At 42.6% G+C, this 19,895-nt stretch overlaps 1 protein-coding gene across 5 annotated transcripts in view; it reads left to right on the top strand.

Annotated features, from left to right (window-relative positions):
• Nucleotides 1-19,895, top strand: part of dym (dymeclin) — a 405,267-nt gene that overhangs the window by 23,961 nt on the left and 361,411 nt on the right. For all 5 annotated transcript variants that reach the window (XM_063042598.1, XM_063042602.1, XM_063042600.1 and 2 more), the window contains one exon: nt 3,181-3,371. In XM_063042598.1, the coding sequence (XP_062898668.1) occupies nt 3,232-3,371 (140 nt within the window). In that variant the 5' untranslated portion in view covers nt 3,181-3,231. The remainder of the gene's footprint in view (nt 1-3,180; nt 3,372-19,895) is intronic.

Genomic DNA, 19,895 nt, shown 5'->3' with positions numbered 1-19,895 from the left:
CAATAAAGATACCCAATGTGCAAAAATGAGCAAATTGTGCGAACAGTTAAAAAGTAAACAATAACACTCAGAACTAAAGTTCGTGATCGTTAGTTCACAGCCTTGAAACTGGTTCATCACTGCAGCCGATGCATGAGGCTGTTAGTTGTAGGCCACCGCTTCAGTTCAGCGCAGACATGAGTAAATCTCGCAGAGCAGTGAGCTGAACACCGGTCTCTCACCTCTAGCCTTGACATCTTGACCTTTTCACTCTGGCCGGGCATTTAAATCGGCTAAACATTGGCTTGTTTCAGTTAAAGGTGTTTCCCGTCACGTTGTAACTCTGGCTTGGCTAAATTTTTTCTATCAATTGACATGAAAAAATCAAAGTTGAGCTTCCATTCCTAAGAATTTTAAAAAGGTAACTGCAGCATCTATATCAGCCAGAGAGCTTTGTGTACCTGTCTCTGTTTGGAGTTCAGTGTATCATCCAGATATGCATCAACTCCCATCTTTGAGCTCTGCATCCCTTCCTTTAAAGTGTACAATCTTGCATTGAGCTGTGTTAAACTTTGCTTGCCAATTTGCCAATCATCTGCCTTTTCTTATGAACGTCCTGTTATGCCCATTGATAAGCAACCCCTCCCTTACCCCATCCCCATTGCAACTGTAACTCTCACAGCAGAAATGGAGATTTTCATGTAACTCTCACTTCACCTAGCGGCTTAATATAGGGGATGATAAACCCCGTTCTGGCCAAACTTAAGAAATCTCCTTTGGCTGGATGCTGCGCGATGTGTCCCCTGTTACAAATCAGTACCCTGAAATAACAAACAGTACACAATGTGTGATTAAACGATTAAGCTTTATAACTCTTACTTTGACTGTATGGTTAGTAGGGAAACGAAATAAAAGAAACAAAAAGGGCCCAATCTTATTAAACAGTCTGTGCGCAAAGTTGGGGCTCACTCATAGGCCGATCTTTCACCGTTGACCTCCTCCGACTGTCGCTGCTCTTCGGACCCTCGCTTCGAGTCCACCCCGTCTGGCGGTGTACCAAATCGCTCCATTCGCGTCTTCTCTCTTCATCTCTCTCTCTCACTCTCACAAAAGCCTGTGAAACCAACTGCTTCCAGGTTCACAAGACAGGGCAAAAAAACCCTGATTGACTAACATGCATCCATAGTCCTGTTATCTCCAGCCATAACCCAAACATTGCTGCTACAGAGAAACCATTACTTCAGCAGTGAACATTACAGAGAAGCCGTTTCATTAGCCTTAGCAGTGAAACATTACAGAGAAGCCATTACAGAGCCTTACATTCATATAATATCTGTCCTTGTACATTATTCTCAACATCACTCTTTTGCTTTGAAGATGTTAGGGGCAACCTGTGACTTGTACACTTCAGACCCAATCTTCCTCATGACTGGACTTGATCATATATATTGAATAAATTGGGTATTTTAAAATTAATTACACATAGTTGATGATACATTTATGTTTCTGCTTGATTATTTCAGGCTGTCATTCTGTTGTAAACTCAGTTTGATATCATAATGGAAAATGTAGGTCATTTGCTTTCAAAATGAATTTACATCACATCTTGTCCTCTTTTCACACAAAGTATTCTAAATGGTATTTTTCAAAATAGCTCACAACTGATGTCAAGATAAATGGTTAGGTGTTTGGTATAGTATTTTGACCAGCCGTTCATAGCACGTTAGCAAGGATGCCAAGACACTGGAGAGAGTACAGATGAGAGGTACTAGAATAGCATGAATGTACAACATGAACATTGATTATCTTTTAGTAATTTCACCCAGCTCCTCCTTTTATCTTTTTCCTTTCCTTATTCTGGCTCCCCTCTTACTCCTCTTCTTCTCCTCACCTGCCCAGGACCTTCCCCTGGTGCCCCTCTTCCTTCCCTTTCTCCCATGGTCCGCTCTCTTCTCATGTTAGATTCCTTCCTCTCCAGTCCTTTACCTCTTCCATTAATCACCTCTCCCTTAACTTGATGGATGAATTCTGATTTCATCCACCTTTCCCTCAAATGGTCTCACCTATCACCTGTCAGCTTGGCCTCCTTCCTCTCCTCCCACCTTCTTATCCTAGCTTGTTCCTGTTTTCCTGTCTTCATGAAGGGTTTTGGCACAAAACGTCGACTATTTATTTTCTTACGTAGATCCTGCCTGCCCTGCTGAGTTCTTCCAGCAATATGTGTATGTTGCACCAATGAAAAAATGTTTTTATTTATGTAGGAATGCTGAGAATGCTGTCTTTCAAATATTAAGGGGAAAGGTTAAGGGGAAATTTAGTATAGGTATTCAAGAGAAATTGAAATCTAAAGGTAGTGGGTAGTGGCTCCATATGTTACTACTACAGGGCGTGACGACCCTGCCTTACACGAGTCCCGGGCTCAGCTGGATCCGGCTGACAGTACCCGGTATGGGCCCCTATCCAGGGTTGCGGATCCCACTGCCTTGTGGGTATCTTCGGGAGAAGAGAAGGCTAAGGAGTAAACCCTACACAAATCCGGAGTGGAGCCCCTAAGGCGGTTGGATGACGTATCACGTCACCTCCCCGCAGCTCCTGCAGCCAAGCGGATGCCAAATGTCCTGCTTTGCATTCGTGAGGCCGAGGGGGGATCTTTATGTCTGGGCAGCCCAGGATCTCCATATTCATCGCGCAGGTCTGCGCCCCGAGGGGCGCATCCATTGTCTACTTATGATTAATCAAGAGAAATTATTTCCACTGGCACTTCGAGTATTAACCAGAGAACATACATTTATGAAATGTAGCAAAAAAGAAATGGTATTTTTATTTAGAGATACATCGCGGAATAGGCCCTTTTAGCCCTTTGAGCCATGCTGCCCTGCAACCCACTGATTTAACCCTAGTCTAATCACATGATAATTTGCAATGACCAATTAATCCTCCTAACCAGTATGTCTTTTGAATGTGAAGGAAACCGGAGCACCTGGAGGAAATCCACAGGGTCATGGGGAGGAGCATGCAAAATCTTTACTGAGGACATTGGAATTGAACTCTGAACTCCAGCGCCTGAGCTGCAATGGTGTTGCGCTAACTGCTACACCACTGTGGTGTTTCAAATTACCTTAGGGCTTTTTTAAGGCTTATGAGGATAAAGGAAGCAAATGGATTATCATTGTAACCAATCGATGATGTTTTTGCATTTAGGTTGTGATTAAAACTATGTCTGAATAATCTGGGCATCGTGTACAACTGGAGATGGGTGCGAACAGCAGCAATATCGCCGAGCTTGCAAGTAATGATTACCTCAAGCGTCTTGCTGGTACGGAATCCATCTCTGAGAATGATCCATTCTGGAATCAACTTCTATCGTTTTCCTTCACTACACCAACTAATGGGTAAGAAAATTAGATTAATACATGGACATTATTCAATACAGAGAAAATTTAAAAGGATCTTGCTGGGACTTGAGGACCTGAGTTAAAGAGAAAGGTCGAATAGGTTGACTTTATTCCCTGGGGCATAGGAGAATAAGGGGAGATTTTACAGAGGTATATAAAATTCAGAGGGGTAAATGCATGCAAGCTTTTTCTTATGAGGTTGGATGAGACTGGAACTAGACAGGATTAAGGATGAAAGGTGAAATGCTTAAGGGGAACCTGAGGGGGAACTTCTTCACTCAGAGGGTGATGAGACGGTGGACAAGCTGCTAGCAGAGGTGGTGGATGTGGGTTCAATTGCAACATTTAAGAGAAATTTGGGTAGGTATATGGAGGGAAGGGATATGGAGGACTATTATCCAGGTGTGAGTCAATGAGAATAGGCAGAATAACCTTTTGGCATGGACTAGATGGACCAAAGGGCCTGTTTCTGTACTTTATGATTCTATTATACATTAACTGGAAGGGATGTTGTGATTAAGTTAAAAATTCACGCTCATGATGCTTTCACATTCTTCAATGTTGCTGTATCTACAACTCTAGTAATTCTGCAGTAATGTGACTTATCTGTAATAAGAATGCTTGTTGCTTTTTGTTAAGCTGTTTTTTGATCATGGATGTAGTTGGAGACTTTGTGCTTACTTTATTCTAGTTCAGAAGCAGCACCGGCACTGGTTTGCATGAAAAAAATAATTACAGAAAAATACAGAGATCCAGTATGATTACAGATGGAATGGGGCCATTACATCCACATCCACACTGGCAGTAATTACAAGCTGTTCCCATTCCCTGCTGTCTCTAGATGGCCAATCACAAACAAGAGGAAATCCAAACTACACACACAACATGTTGGCAGAACACAGAAGGCCAGGGAACATCTATGGAAAAAGAATACCATCGACGTTTTGGGCCGAGACCCTTCATGAGATTATTTAGTGGGGCAAATTAAAGGAAGGTAGGGGCAAGCGCATTGTCTGAGTGGACATAGTCTGAGTGATGATCTTAAGGCTTTAACTCTTCGAGGCTTCACTCAGAGAAAGCAAAGATCAATTTTTTTCCCCTTCTCTTTCTGTCTGCTCAGCTAGGACAGCAGAGATGACAGGCAGGATAGTGCAATGCTCCTCTTGCGAGATGTGGGAAGGCAGGGAGACCTTCAGTATCCCTAACCATGACAGTTGTGAGAAGTGCATCCTACTGCAGCTTCTAACACACCATGTTAAGGAGTTGAAGCTGAAACTGGATGAACTCCAGATCATTCAGGAAGCTGAAGGGGTGATAGGTAGGACGTATAGAGCGGTAGTTACACCCAAGGTGCAGGACACAGGAAACTGGGTGACAGTCAGGAAGGGAAAAGCGGACAAGGAGCCAGTGCAGAGTACCCCTGAGGCCATCCCCCTCAACATCAGGTATATCACTTTGAATGCCGTTGGAGGGGGAAAATGACCTAACAGAGGAAAGTCACAGTGGTTGGGTATATGGCACTGAGTCTATTTCTATGATTCAGAAGGGAAGGGGGAAGAAGAGGCACATTGTGGTGACAGGAGATTCATTAGTTAAGGAAACAGATGGGAGGTTCTGTAGGTGAGAACAAGATTACTGGATGGTATGTTGTCTCCTGGGTGCCAGGGACCGGGATATCTCAGATTGAGTCCTCAGCATTATTCAGTGGGATGGTGAACAGCCAGAAGTTGTAATCCATGTAGGTAACAATGACATGGGTTAGACAAGTGGCAAGGTTCTGCATAGGGAGTTCAGGGAGTTAGGTGCTAAGTTAAAGAGCAGGACCTCCAATATTGTGATCTCAGGATTGCTAACCATGCCACAGTTTAATATGTGGCTAAGAAGTTGATGTAAGAGGGAGAGCATAAGATTTTTGGAACATTGGTCTCCCTTCCAGGGAAGGTGAGACATATACAGAAGGGATGGTTTGCACCTGAACTGGAGGGGGACTAATATCCTAGTGGGAGGGTTTGTTAATGCTGCGTGGTGGGATTTAAACTAGAGTTGCAGGGGATGGGAACCAGAGTACCAGAACAATTAGTGGAGAGGTTGTGGACGCAGATGTTGGTAAGATTTCAGACAAAGTTAGGAATCAAAATAAAAAAAAATGAATACAGGACTGAAGGTGATGTATCTGAATGCGCACAGTATACGGAATAAGGTAGGTGAATTTGCAGCACAATTGCAGACTGGCAGCCATGATGTCGTAGGCATCATGGAATCTTGGCTGAAAGATTACAGCTGGGAGCTTAATGTCCAAGGATACACAAAGTACCGAAAGGATAGGCAGGGTGGTAGAAGGGGTGGTGTTGCTCTTTTGGAAAAAATTGAAATCGTATCGTTAGAAAGAGGTGACACAGGGTTGGAAGGTGTTGAATCATTGTGGGTAGAGCTAAGGAACTGCAAGGGTAAAAAGATACGGATCAAGACAAGTCAAGTCAAGTCAAGAGTGAAAGGATTGTAAAGGATAAAATTGGTCCTCTTGAAGATCAGAGTGGTCGGCCATGTGTGGAACCAAAAGAAATGGGGGAGATCTTAAATGGGTTTCTTGCGTTTGTATTTACTAAGGAAACTGGCATGAAGTCTATGGAATTAAGGGAAACAAGTAGTGAGATCATGGAAACTGTCCAGATTGAAAAGATTGCTATCTTGAGGCAAATTAAAGTGGATAAATCTCCAGGACCTGACGGACTTTTACTGCTGTACCATTGAGAGCATACTCACCAACTGCATCTCAGTGTGGTATGGCAATTGTCCCGTATCGGACCGCAAAGCACTCCAGCGTGTGGTGAAAACTGCCCAGCGGATTATCGGCACCCAATTGCCCACCATTGAGAACATCTACCATAAACGCTGCCTGGGCAGGGCGAAAAGCATTATCAAGGACGCATCTCACCCTAACCATGGACTTTTTACTCTCCTCCCATCCGGTAGGTGCTACAGGAGCCTCCGCTCCCGCACCAGCAGGCACAGGAAGAGCTTCTTCCCTGAGGATGTGACCCTGCTGAACCTCACATCACAGCGCTAAGCAGTATTGTGCCCATATTGTACTGTCTCAGTACTTTTATATTTGTGTGCTGTAGCACTTACTTTTTATTTGCAGTTATTTTGTAAATAACACTATTCTTTGCATTTCTGGTTAGATGCTAACTGCATTTCATTGGCTTTGTATCTGTACTTGGCACAATGACAATAAAGTTGAATCTAATGTAATACCTTTCCAATATAAACTTAATTTAGGGCAATCCCAAAAAATATGGAAATGATTTGTCTCCTTGGAGCCACACCTTCTCCAACACGCCATGTTTGTGTTTTTATATTTTTCCTGGTATGGGGTCTTGAAGTATCTTGTAATGTTTTTCCAGCAATGTTCTCTCCAAACCAAAGAGTTAGTTGAAGACCACTGAAAGCTGCATATTTTCCCCCAAGCCTCCTCTGAAAGTACCAACCCTGCTTCTTTCTCCCACTTCCCTTTATTATACAACGTGTCTTCATTTTTGAGAGAGGGCATTATATAATTGAGAAATAGACTTACTTGGTATTGAGTTGTAAGCCGATTTCAGAATCTTGAAAAATTCGAATTCTGCTGTTGATAAGTCTGTATGTCTAGAATTCTGGTTAAAGTAGTGTTGTACTTGAAGATACCTAAAAAAGTCATCATGTTCTAGGTCATGTTGGTCCTGCAGAGATTGAAAACTTTGTAATGCACTTTTATGTGTGAATGAGAGGTAGGTTGTAAGACCTTTCTTTATCTATAGTTGAAATCTTTTATCTCCTCTGCTAGGAAGATATTTGGTATCATAAGCACACTATCTGAAAAGTTTTAACATGTTGTAGATTCCACATGAATTAGCCACCTTCTGCCACACTACATGAATTAGCCACCTTCTGCCATACTTTTAGTGTGAGATTTATCCAGCTGTTTTTAATCTTTTCCAATTGGGCCATCAATCCTTTGTCCACAATTGAGGCCTGTGGAGGAAAACTGTCAATCAATCCAAATTCTATTTCCTTCCACCTAGCCTTGTATTCCCCATTACACCAATATAACAGAGGGGTTATCTGTGAAGCATAAAAATAGTTTCTCAAGCAAGGAAGTTCCATACCTCCTCCTTCCTTCCCTAACTGTAAGGTGTAAAATCAGATTCTAGGTTTGTTTCCTTGCCAGATAAAGCGGGAAATCCATTTGTCCCATTCCCTGAATTGATTATCGTCTACCTCCACAGGTGAAGTCCGGAAAAAGTAAAGTAACTAAGGGAGAATATTCATTTTTATGGTATTTATCCTTGAATTTAGACTTAAAAAGGGGATAAGATTCCATCTATGTATATCTGCTTTTATCTCTGAAATTAATAGCCCACAATTTACCTGTGACAACGTTGGAAGATCTTTTGGCAGGGTTATTCCTAAGTATTTTAATGATTTAGCTTCCCACTTAAGATCATATGTATCCTGCAGTTTTTTTGGATGCTGTATAATTTAGGGACATACCTGCATTTTCTTTACATTAATTTTATAACCCAATATTTTCCCGAACTCATCCAACAATGTAAACAATCCGATGAATGATTTTTCTGGTTCACTCAAATAAACTAAGACATCATCTGCAAATAACGCCACCTTCTGTTCAATCCCTGCCACCTTGATACCTTTTACAATTTTGCTGTGTCTTATTAGTTGGGCAAGAGGTTCAATGTAGTCGAAAAAGGAGAGGGGAAATTGAGCATCCCTGTCTAGTTTCTCTCTCTAAAATAAAAGAGTCAGGGAGGTCCCCATTTATCTTAATTTGAGCAAGCTCTGCATTACCAATGAAAGTCTCACTTACCCTTAGATCTCTTTACTGCTGACTGCCTTTCAGAAATGCATGTTTCGTGCATAGAGAACATACGAAACAGGCACAGGCACAGCAGGCTGGGGAGGAATTCTGGTAAATCTGGTGGGAGCAGGGATTAATGGATTTATGGCTAAATTTGCTGATGATATAAAGATGAATGGAGGAGTGGATAGTGTTCAGGAAATAGAGAGCCTGCGGAGAGACTTAGATAGTTTATGGGAGTGGGCAAAGAAATGGCAAATGAAATATAATGTTGGGAAGTGTATGGTCATGCACTTTGGTGGAAGACTATTATTTAGATAGGGAAAGAATTCAAAATGCAGAGATACAAAGGGACTTGGGAGTCCTTGTGCAGCATACCCTAAAGGTTAACCTCCAGGTTGAGTTGGTGGTGAAGAAGGCGAATGCAATGCTGACATTCATTTCTAGAGGTGTAGAATATAAGAGCAGGGATGTGATGTTGAGGCTCTATAAGGCACTCGTGAGACCACACTTGGAGTATTGTGTGCAGTTTTGGGCTCCTTACTTTAGAAAGGATATACTGACATTGGAGAGGGTTCAGAGAAGATTCACAAGAATGATTCCAGGAATGAAAGGTTACTGTGTGAAGAACATCTGGCAGCTCTTGGGCAGTATTCCTTGGAGCTCAGGAGAATGCGGGGGGATCCCATAGAAACATTCCGAATGTTAAACGGTCTGAACAGATTAGATATGGCAAAGTTATTTCCCATGGTAGGGGAGTCCAGGCACGACTTCAGGATTGAAGGATGTCCATTTAGAACAGAGATGCAAAGAAATTACTTTAGTCAGAGAGTGGTACATCTGTGGAATTTGTTGCCACGAGCGGCTATGGATGCCAAGTCATTGGGTACATTTAAGGCAGAGATAGATAGATTCTTGATTAGGCAAGGCATCAAAGGGTATGGGGAGAAGGCAGGAGAGTGGGGATGACTGGAAGAATTGGATCAGCTTGTGATTGAATGATGAAGCAGACTTAATGGACCAAATGGCCTACTTCTGCTCCTATATCTTATGGTCTTATGCCATTCTGCAGGTCAGGAAATGTGTGGATATAAATAAAGCAGTCAGTGTTTCGGGCCGTGACCCTCCATTGGGACTTGCAAGGAAGGGGGAAGTGCCAAAGTACGGTGGGGAGAGGGGAAGGAGGACAAGCTAGAAGGTGATGGGTGAAGCCTGGTGGGCCGGAGAGGAGATGAAATAAGAAGCTGGGAGGTGATAGGTGGAAAAGGTAAAGGGTTAGAGAAAAAGGAATCTGATAGGAAAGGAGAGTGGACCATGGGGGAAAGGGAAGGAGAAGGCGCACGGTGGGAGATGATAGGCAGGTTAGGAGAAGATGTAAGAGGCTAGAGTAGAGAATTGAAGGAATAGGCTAATTGGCCCCTCAACCTGCTCTACTATAGAGGAAGAATATGGCAGGTCCAATCTTTACCTCAGCACATCTTTCCCACTCTCTCTTTGTACAGACAACACTTCAGCATTTTAAATTTCAGGCAGTATCCTCTTTAAATGTATTTAAAGATTAACTTTATATGTAATAAGTATATCAAAACATACAGTGAAATGTGACATGTGCGTCAATGACCAACACAGTCTGAGGATATGCTGAGTGCAGCTGGAAAAATTCTCTCCATACTTCTGGCGGCAACATATCATGGCCACAACTTACTAACCTTACCCTGTACATCTTTGGATTATGGGAGAAAACCAGACCACCCAGAGGAAACCCATGCAGACACTGGGTGAATGTACAAGCTCCTTACAGACAGCGGTGGGAATTGAACTCTGATCACTTGCGCTGTAAAGTGTTATGCTACTATGTCACCATCAATGTATTTATTGACTTCCAGAAGCCTACAAAAAGTAGAGGATATGGTCCAGTCTATCACAGGTAAAGCCCTCTCCATCGTTGAGCATATCTACATGGAGCACTCTTGTAGGAAAGCAGCATCCATCATCAGGGACACCCGCCATCCAGGCCATATTCTTTTCTCGCAGCTGCCATCAGGAGGGAGAGACAGGAGCCTAAGGTCCCGCATCACCAGGTTCAAGAACATTTATTACCCCTCAACCATCAGGCTCCTGATCCAAAGAGGGTAACCTTACTCCACTCACCACCAACACTGAACTTTCCACCAGAAAGATGAAAACCGAATACATTCCCCCATCTTCCTATTCTGGCTTCTGTGCCCTGAAGGGTTGTTTATTTCTCTTCATAGATATTGCCTGACCTGCTGAGTTCCTCCAGCACTTTGTGTGTTGCTTAAAATTTCTTGTATCTGCAGATTCTCTTGTGTTGAGGTTTCATATCTGTTCTGATTATGGACGTGCAGAGATTGTGACCATCTTCCAGAGACAAGATGTATCTGATTATGGTAACCACAAAGGATTTTCTTGATGTTTGTCACAGGGAACAATCTCACCAGGATTTTCTTCACTTGCAACTCTGATCGAGTCTGGTTCTGCTCTTGAATTACAGTGTAATAACCAGAAGAGGGCACTTGTGTTCTTGCAGTTGACAAGCCAAATAATAGTGACTTCCTTATTGATTACTCCTTACTTAAGCCTATCACCCCTACTGGGACACAGGCCGCCGACAGTACTTCACCAGCGTCTTCTGTCCTAGCCAATCTTTCAGGTTGTCCTCAGGTGTAGCCCATCTTTGAGGATGCTTCTTCTCCCAGCAATGAGGTCTGTGGATCTCCTGTTGGCATTTCTATAAGTGCTGGGTTTTTATGAGATACCCAACCCTCTTCCTTTTGCAGCTGGACTTGGGACTGTCCATAGCAGAGTTTTCTTTGTGATTATACAGGTGTTATTTGCTACTTTCAGAAACTGATTATGCATTGCTATTTTGTAAGCAAAGGATGTTACTATTCTGAATGAGTGGTGAAAGACAAATGGAGAATGGAGGTGGAGAATGAGAAGCAAGAACAGAGGTTGCAGAAACAAAGGAAGAGAATGCATGTTCTAAAGGACATCCACTGACAATGGATGACACTGGAAGCAACGAGGTCACCTTCAGACTTTATTCTAAACTGGGTTCATTTTCTGAATTTCCCTATCCCTCCTGCACCCCCACCCCCCAAGGAAGGCTTCAATTCATACTTGGTTGAAATGAATGTTGGAGATTGTTTATCCATTTACCTACCTTTTCTGAAATATATTGCAAATTCATTCATTCTGAGAGGACTAGAATAAAAGAGCAAGGATGTAATGCTGATTCTTTATAAGGCATTGGTCAGACCGCACATGGAGTATTGTGAGCTGTTTTGGGTGCCTTATCTAAGAAAGGGTATGCTGGCATTGGAGAACATTCAAAGGAGGTTCACGGAAATTATTCCAGGTATGAAAGGGTTAACTTATGCAAAGCATTTGACGGCTCTGGGCTTGTACTCACTGGAATTTAGAAGAATTGATGGGATGGGGGGAAGGAATCTCATTGAAATTTATCAAATATTGAAAGGCCTAGATAAAGTGGATGTGGAGTGGATGTTTCCAGTAGTGGGGGAAGGCTAGCAGCACAGGGCATAGCCTTAGAGTAGAGGGACATCCACTTAGAACAGAGATCAGGAGGGATTTCTTTAGCCAGAGGGTGGTGAATCTATGGAATTCATTGCAACAGATGGCTGTATGGCCAGATCACTGAGTACATTTAAAGCAGGGGTTGATAGGTTTTTGTTTAGTCAGGGTATCGGTTACGGGGAGAAGGCAGGAGAATGGGGCTGAGAAGGATAATAAATCGGCAGTGATGGAATGGCGGAGCAAACTTCATGGGCTGAATGGTCTAATTGTGCTCCTACATCTTATGGTCTATGTATTTCATCAAAACTGGGTGCAATGCTACTGCCTGATCATTGTAGGTATGTTAACTTTTAAAGATGGTACCAAGCTGCGGTCTCTGTTGAGATCATGGTTCAGGCTTAGTTTTTTTAAGTTGGTGGTGATGGTTTAGTGTCAGAGGTCAGTGGCTGGTTTTGCTGTTGTTACTTTGCTTCCCGTTGTGCTCTGCGTTGTGCTGCTGAGCATGGTGAATATGCTACGCTGGCACTGCAATGTGTGGTGACACTCGTGGGTTGTCCGCAGTGCGTCCTTAGGCTATGTTGACTGTTAACATAAACAACACATTTCATTGTACATTTTGATGTAGGTGTGATAAATAAATCTGAATCTGAGTTCTGAAAGTTTGTGAAGCAGAACCAGATCTCCAGTCATCTTGACTCTGCTTGTCATTGGACTGAGACCTTTGCCCTATCATTCCATAAAACCGTCCTCATTTAAGGGAGGGACATTGCAATTTCTGCATCACCCGCCCAGTGATGTGTGTTGGGAGCTGCTTCAATGACTGTTACCTAAGCAGGTCTGATGAACCTGGCCCCTGGCCCCTGAACAATCATGCAACAGCCACAGATACTCAATTGAAATGGAAGACCATGAGCAGAGTACTTCATGAGCCAGTTTCAGCAAAGGTAGATGTCAGTGATGAAATTCCTTGCCTCCAATATGCCCTTGTGATTGAGAAAGTGGTGTCTGAAGTCAAAGATCTCAAATCTGGCACCAAGCTCATGGTTGACCGAACAGCAATAATTGCCTCTCTCCTGTGTGCTTTGAATTCCTGGATAGCCTGTAGTTGGTACAAAGCACGAGAGAAGTACTGCTGGCAAAATCTGTATCTTTACAACTGGCAGGAGAGGCAAACCAGTATCACTAGACTCCCCCAGGTCAGCATCACCAGCATATAGAGACTCTCACAAATTTCTACAGACGTACGTGGAGAGCATTCTAACTGGTTGCATCGCCGTCTGGTACGGAGGGGCCACGGCACAGAATCGGAAAAGGCTGCAGAAAGTTGTAAACTCAGCCAGCTCTGTCATGGGCACTGGTCTCCCTAGCATCGAAAACATCTTCGAAAGGTAATGCCTCAAAAAAGCAGCATTCGGCATAAAGAACTTCCATCACCCAGGACCTGCAGTCTTCTCATTGCTATCTTCAAGGAGGAATTGCAGGAAACTACACGCTCAATGTTTCAGGAACAGCTTCTTCCCCTCCACCATCAGATTTCTGAATGGTCATTGAACCGTGGAAACTGCCTCACTATATATATTTTTGCTCTCTTTTGCCATTATTTATTTTAGATATATAGTTGTAATTTGTAGTTTATTTTTATTATGTCTTTCATTGTACTGCTGCTGCAGAACTTGATTCTGAGTCTGTATTCCTGGTCACTCACCTCCAGAGTCAGGTTACACTATCCCCTTGCTTGATGTCAATCAAAAGAGTCAAGATCAAAGTTTTTTTAAAATTTGCAATCGATGTTTCAGCCCAAAATGTTGAATGTACTTTTTTCCATAGATGCTGCCTGGCCTGCTGAGTTCCTCTAGCATCTTGTGTGTGTTGCTCAGATTTCCAGCATTTGCAGATTTTCTCTTGTTTGTGTTTTTTTTATTCATTTACAGGAAATGGGCATTGCCAGCTAAGCCAGCATTTATTGCCCATCCCTAGGTGTCCTTTTTTTTTGGCGTGTGCCTGCGTGCGTGCAAGTCTATGCGTCTGTGTGTGCGTGAGTGTGCGTCTGTGTGTACGTGCGTGCGTCTGTGTGTACTTGCGTGCGTCCCTGATGATGGATTTTTCATGGCTTTTTTTTACAAAGCACGGAGCGAGAGAGAGAGACTGTGAGGCACTCCACTCCTCACACAGACATTTTCGCAGTATTTTCCCTTTGTTTTACGAGGTCAAGTTGTGATCCTGACACTCAACCCGGCACGGATGGAAAGCGTGCTCGGGGGCGGACCCGACTAGTTTCAAACTCGGGAACCTCCACTCCCGGCTCCGGCACCGATGTCATTGCGCACCAGCCGGCCCATCCCTAGTTGTCCTTGAGAAGGTGATGATGAGCTGCCTTCTTGAACGGCTGCAGTCCCTGAGGTGTAGGTACACCTAGAGTGCTGTTAAGGAGGGAATTCCCATGAAGACTGTCACCATGTACTACCTTGAGATTCATTTTCTTGCAGGCATTTACTGGAAAATAAAGAAATACAATTGAACTTATGAAAAACTATACATAATTAAAGACTGACAAACAACCAATATGCAAAAGAAAGCAATTGTACAAATAAATAAATAATACTGAGAAAATGAGTTGTAGAATCCTTGAAGGTGAGTCCATTGGTTGTGGAAATCAGTTCAGTGTTAAGTTGAGTGAAGTTAACAATGCTGGTTCAGGAGCCTGATTGTTGTAGGGTAATAACTGTTCCTGAACCTGGTGGTGTGGGAATTAAGACTTCTGTACCACTTGTCCAATGGTAGGAAATAGAAAGAAGAGAGTATGGTCTGGATGATCGGGGTCCTTGATGATGGATGCTACTTCCTGTCAGTGCTCTGCCGCTGATAATAAACCTGATTCTGATTCTGATTCAATGGTGGAAGGGCTTTTCCTGTAATGGACTGGCCTGTATCCACCACTTTCTGTAGACCTTTCCATTCCTGGGCTTTGCTCTTCTTCACCAGGTTGTGATGTAACCAGTTAGGGTACTCTTCACTGTGCATCTGTAGAAGTTTGTCAGTGATCCTACGTGTTCTAAAGTGTAAGATTCATGGAATTCATGTCAGAGAGTGGACGCATCTTCAATTCCTAGGGACTTCTAATGAAGAAAAGGAAAATACAGCCTTCTAGCAAAATTCATAGCACTAGCTAATGTAGGCCGCAGGGCTATTTGTTGCCAAAACACCCCAGCTCGCATTTATCGCTCCGATCGCATATGTGTCTCATTTTCTTAATTTTTTAACTGGAAAATTTGAACTAAATTATCAGAGCTGAAAATTTATTTTCAGTGAAGTTTATTGTTGTTGAGAGAGTTATTTGCTGCTGTGCCTGGAAGATCACAAAAGCCTACTAAAAATAACATTTCTTGGTTTTAAGCAATATTGCAAAAGAAAGCAACGTCTTAGTGACGGCATGAAGTATATGTAGTTCTGCAGAATTTTGCAGCATTACCTGAAACAGCTGTGATGTTTCTGCTGCTGGACCGTCGAGTCATCAGCCGGGTCCATCCGGCTTCAGACGTTTCATCCCCTAACCCGGAACATCCTCGGGATGGTGGGACAGCAGAGGGTGATCAGTCTTCTACCCCCGACGGTCAGACACCCAGCTACTGTCGTCCCTTCGCAGCCAAAGCCAACTGGACGCTGTCTCTGCAGCTTGGGCCACGGTGTTAATGGCTGTCTTCCTGGTTCTCCCTTGTATCCCTAAAGCTGCCATCATCTTCTAGCATGACATGGCAGGAAACTCTCTTGCCCTCACTTCGACAGGGAAGTTCCACGTCTGCCAGCCTTGCTGCCTGCAGTCCGCCACCAGGCCTTCATACCTCGCAAGCTTCCTCTCATGAGCCTCTTGGCATCGGGTCTCCCGTGGTACTGTTAGCTGTATCACCACGAGCTTCTTTGCACTCTCTGACAATAGTAGAACGTCTGGTCGAAGTGTGGTCTCTACTATTGGTGGGAACACCAGCTTCTTTCCAAGATCAACCTTCATCTCCCAGTCCTTTGCCATGCTCAGGATACCGTCTGTACGCTTGTTTGTTGCTGCAGCATGTTCCCCGGTCCTGATGAAGTTTGGTTGGCTGTCCCTTTTGTGGTCCTTTTTCCTCTCTGTCTCCAAAGTGTGGGCGAGTGCTCTCAAAACCTGGTCGTGTCTCCATCTGTACCGTCCCTGGGAAAGGGCAACCTGGCATGAAGAAAGAATATGGCTCTAGGTTGGCTGGTTTCTGGCACAGATGGCACATTGGGTCTTCTTTATTCCCCAGTTTCGCAGGTTTGTTGGAGTTGGTAGTACATCGCACACAGCCCTCAGTAAGAACTGGAGTTGGCAAGATATATATTTCCATATGTCATCCGATGTCAACACTCTCTGTTCTGTTTTCCACTTTGTCCAGGTCCTTTGACTCCCTATCTCCACTGCTGGCACATATCTAGCCTCCTCCTCTTTCTTCCTTATCTCCTGCTGGACCAAGTACCGTCTGTGTATATGTAGTTCTCCAAATCATAACTTTGCAACTAACAAGCAAGTTAAAACTCCCTGGTTCTACGCTCTGTATGTATGTGTGTTTATGCATGAAACACTTTAAGCTGGAGCAACAAGCTCAGTTTTAAATCCAAATTTAATCATTTTTTTTCTGAATCTATTTGATTTGATTTCATTGTCACTTGTATATACAGTGGATTCTGATTAATGGGGGCACACCATAATAAGTACATTTTGGCCTCAATTGCAATTAGCCGAAGTTTTGTGGAAAAATGTATAGAAAAAAGACAAATTGAATAACAAATTATGTATTTAAATGAAATGCAGAACAAATTAGAACACCATCAGTACTACTGCATCATGATAAAACTGTTTATTAGTTCCTAATACTTATTGATGTATATAGCCGCATTCTTTTGACCATAAATGAACAAAGCCAGTGTAGACACCTGGTGCAGATAATGGACTGCCTTCATACTATGCTTTTGACGATTGCATCCTCCAAATCTTCATCTTCACTGTAACATTCAAGATGATTGTCGATGCCTTCAAATTCATGTTGAAGCAGTGAGTTGTTTCATTTTCACTCCCAGCTGTTTTTGGCATCTCCAAGCCTGAACGCTTGAAACCAGTCATAGATGTCATAGAAAAGTACAGAACAGAAACAGGCCCTTTGGCCTATATAGTCCATGCCAAAACCATTTCAACTGTCTATCCCATCATCCTGCACTGGGACCACAGTTCGCCGTACCCCAAACCATCCATGTACCTATCCAGAGTTCGTTTAAACATTGAAATTGAGCTTGCGTGCACTACTTGTGCTGGAAGCTCAATCCACACACTCACGACTGTCTGAGTGAAGAAGTTTCCCCTCATGTTCTCCTTAAATTTTCATCTTTCACTCTTAACCCATGACCTTTGGTTGTAGTCCCATCCAACCTCAGTGGAATAAGCCTGCTTGCTTTTACCCTATCTAACCTATTAATATTGTTCTGAATTGTCTTACTGCTACACCAATTGTTAGGGACAAAAATCTTTGCAACTATTTAAAAGCTGTTCACTGTAAGCCTAATGTACTGTCTAATAGACACACAAGTGCACATGATTAACGCCAGTTAGAAACTGTTTGACAACAGTCTCCTATCCTCATGAAGTGGCATAGTGTCCCAAGTAAACAAAGGGAATCCCGGCTACTTTCTCGATTAGCTTTTGTTCTTTCTAAGTTGTCATAACTGATGACCTAATTAGCTGGAATTCATTGCATTTATAAGTTATGTAATAGTCTTCTGAAGGTATTAGCTAATTAACAACTGGTGGATTGTAATGAATAAACTGTAATTAAATGGAAATTAAAAAATCTTTTGCTTGTATGATCCCTTTATGCCTTGCTTTCCAAATCTTGGGGTATGAATTAGATTATGCGTTAATGTGTTGCGATATATCATTCAAGCTGACAAAAAAGAAGTAATGAACTTGTAATTATGTCTTTCCCATTATCAGAATGTTCTAAGGTGAATCATAGCCAGTTAATTTCTTTTGAATTTTAGACATATTTAAGTTGGAAAGATGACAGCAAGTTTGTACATAATAACATACCAAAATGCCAATACGTTAGCTTTGGAGATGGTGAGAAAAAGATTACAAGGAAGAGCAAAATCAGCAATGTTAAACCTGTTGATATCGTTCATAAAACATAATTGTGTCCAGGCTTTCCTTAAATAGCTTTGAAGGCCAGTAATAATATGACATGGGTATGGCAGTGTTTGTGTTCTAAGGCATAGTCGCCCTTATGATAACATTCAGGGAACGGTGTGAATGCCACAAATTTTTCCCACACTTTGTGTCGAAACGTGAGCTTTGTGTTTTACAGATTCTTCAGATTGTGCTCAGCCCTGGCTGTTTGACGTAAGAAACCATTTGTCAGCGATTGGTGGGTGCAGTGAGGCCCGATGCATGAAGAGCCTTTGACCTAGTCCAAAACAAATAAAACCATTGTTGTGTTTCAATTAATGATGCCGTTGTCAGAGATTACATGTAGAGAAAGATAAATATTTGTTGTGACATAATTCCAGAGAATTTAGACAGGATAAGGAAAAATGAGCAATGATTAATATTTTAGTTTCCATTGTACTACTTGGTAAAGACCTTTTACTTTGTTTGAATCTTTGGTTTAAATTATTCAAAGGAAAATGGATTTCATGATGGTTCTGTATTGGTTTGTTATTGTAACGTATCAAGATGTAGTGAAGACCTTGTCTGGTATACTGTTCATGTAGATCAAATTATTACACAGTGTGTTGGGGAAGATCAAAGTTCACGTTTCAAAATGAATTTATTATCAAATTACCGATATGTCACTTTATACAATCATGAGGTTCAATTTCTTGCGGGCATTCACAGTAGAATAAATGAAAGACTGTACACAACAGGCCGTCAGACAAGCAATGTGCAAAAGATAACAAATTGTGCAAATACAAAAAGGAAGTAAATAAATAAACAAGCAATAATTATTGAGAACATGAGATGAAGAGTCTTTGAAAGTGAGTCCACAGGTTGTGGGAACAGTTCAGTGATGGGGTGAGTGAAGTTATTCCCCTGGTTCAATAACAAAAAACAATAACAGAATAACAATAATAACATAATAATTAAACAACAACAAAATTCAGAATAAACTAACATCTACAGAAAAATTATACATTGCAAGATCATAATGAGATAGATTGTGAGGTCAAGAGTCTGTCTTGTCGTACAACAGGTACATTTGAGGGCCTGATAACTGTGGGATAGAAACTGACCTTGAGCCAGGAGGTACATGCTTTCAGGTTTCTGTACCTTCTACCCAATGGAAGAGGGGAGAAGAGAGAACCAGCTGAAATACATCTAGGACAGTTTGTGAAGTTAAGTTGTCCATAGGAACTTTCAATAAACAATTGGATGTATAATCAAATTCCTGGGAGCTGGACTGTACACATCTATACTCACATCATTCTATAGATGCACAGTAGAGAGCATCCTAACAAGCTCCATCAGTGCATGGTTTGGTATCTGCACTGCAGTGGATAGGAAGGCTCTACAGCAGGTAGTCAAAGCTGATTAACGCATCACTGGCGCCACCCTACCCACCATTAAAGACATATATACAGAAAGGTGCTGGAATAGGGCCAGTAACATCATAAAGGGTCCCACCCATCCTGCTTATGGACTGTTTGTCTCACTCCCATCAGCAAGGAGGCTACGTAGCATTCATGCCAGGAGCACCTGACTCAAAAACAGTTACTTTCCCCAAGCAGTGAGGCTGATCAACACCTCCACCCACTAACCCACCCCTCCGCAACCCAACCACTACAACTTTATCATTTCCTGCCAGTCACCTTATGTACAGACACTCCTGTACCTAGCATCACCTTATGCACATACAATCAGTCTATGTCAGGGGGTCCCCAACCTTTTTTGCACTGCGGACCGGCCGACCCGGTGGGGGGGAGAGGTAGGGTTGCCACGGACAAGAGTAGTAGTCAATATATATTGTGTTTATGCATAGAAAGACTGCAATGACCATGAAGCCTTGCGCGGGCACCAGTGCGCATGCGTGACCTGCCCATGCATATAC

Source organism: Mobula hypostoma, chromosome 3 (assembly GCF_963921235.1).
Source record: "Mobula hypostoma chromosome 3, sMobHyp1.1, whole genome shotgun sequence".
Taxonomy (NCBI): domain Eukaryota; kingdom Metazoa; phylum Chordata; class Chondrichthyes; order Myliobatiformes; family Myliobatidae; genus Mobula; species Mobula hypostoma.
This window is presented reverse-complemented; position numbering and strand designations above follow the sequence as displayed.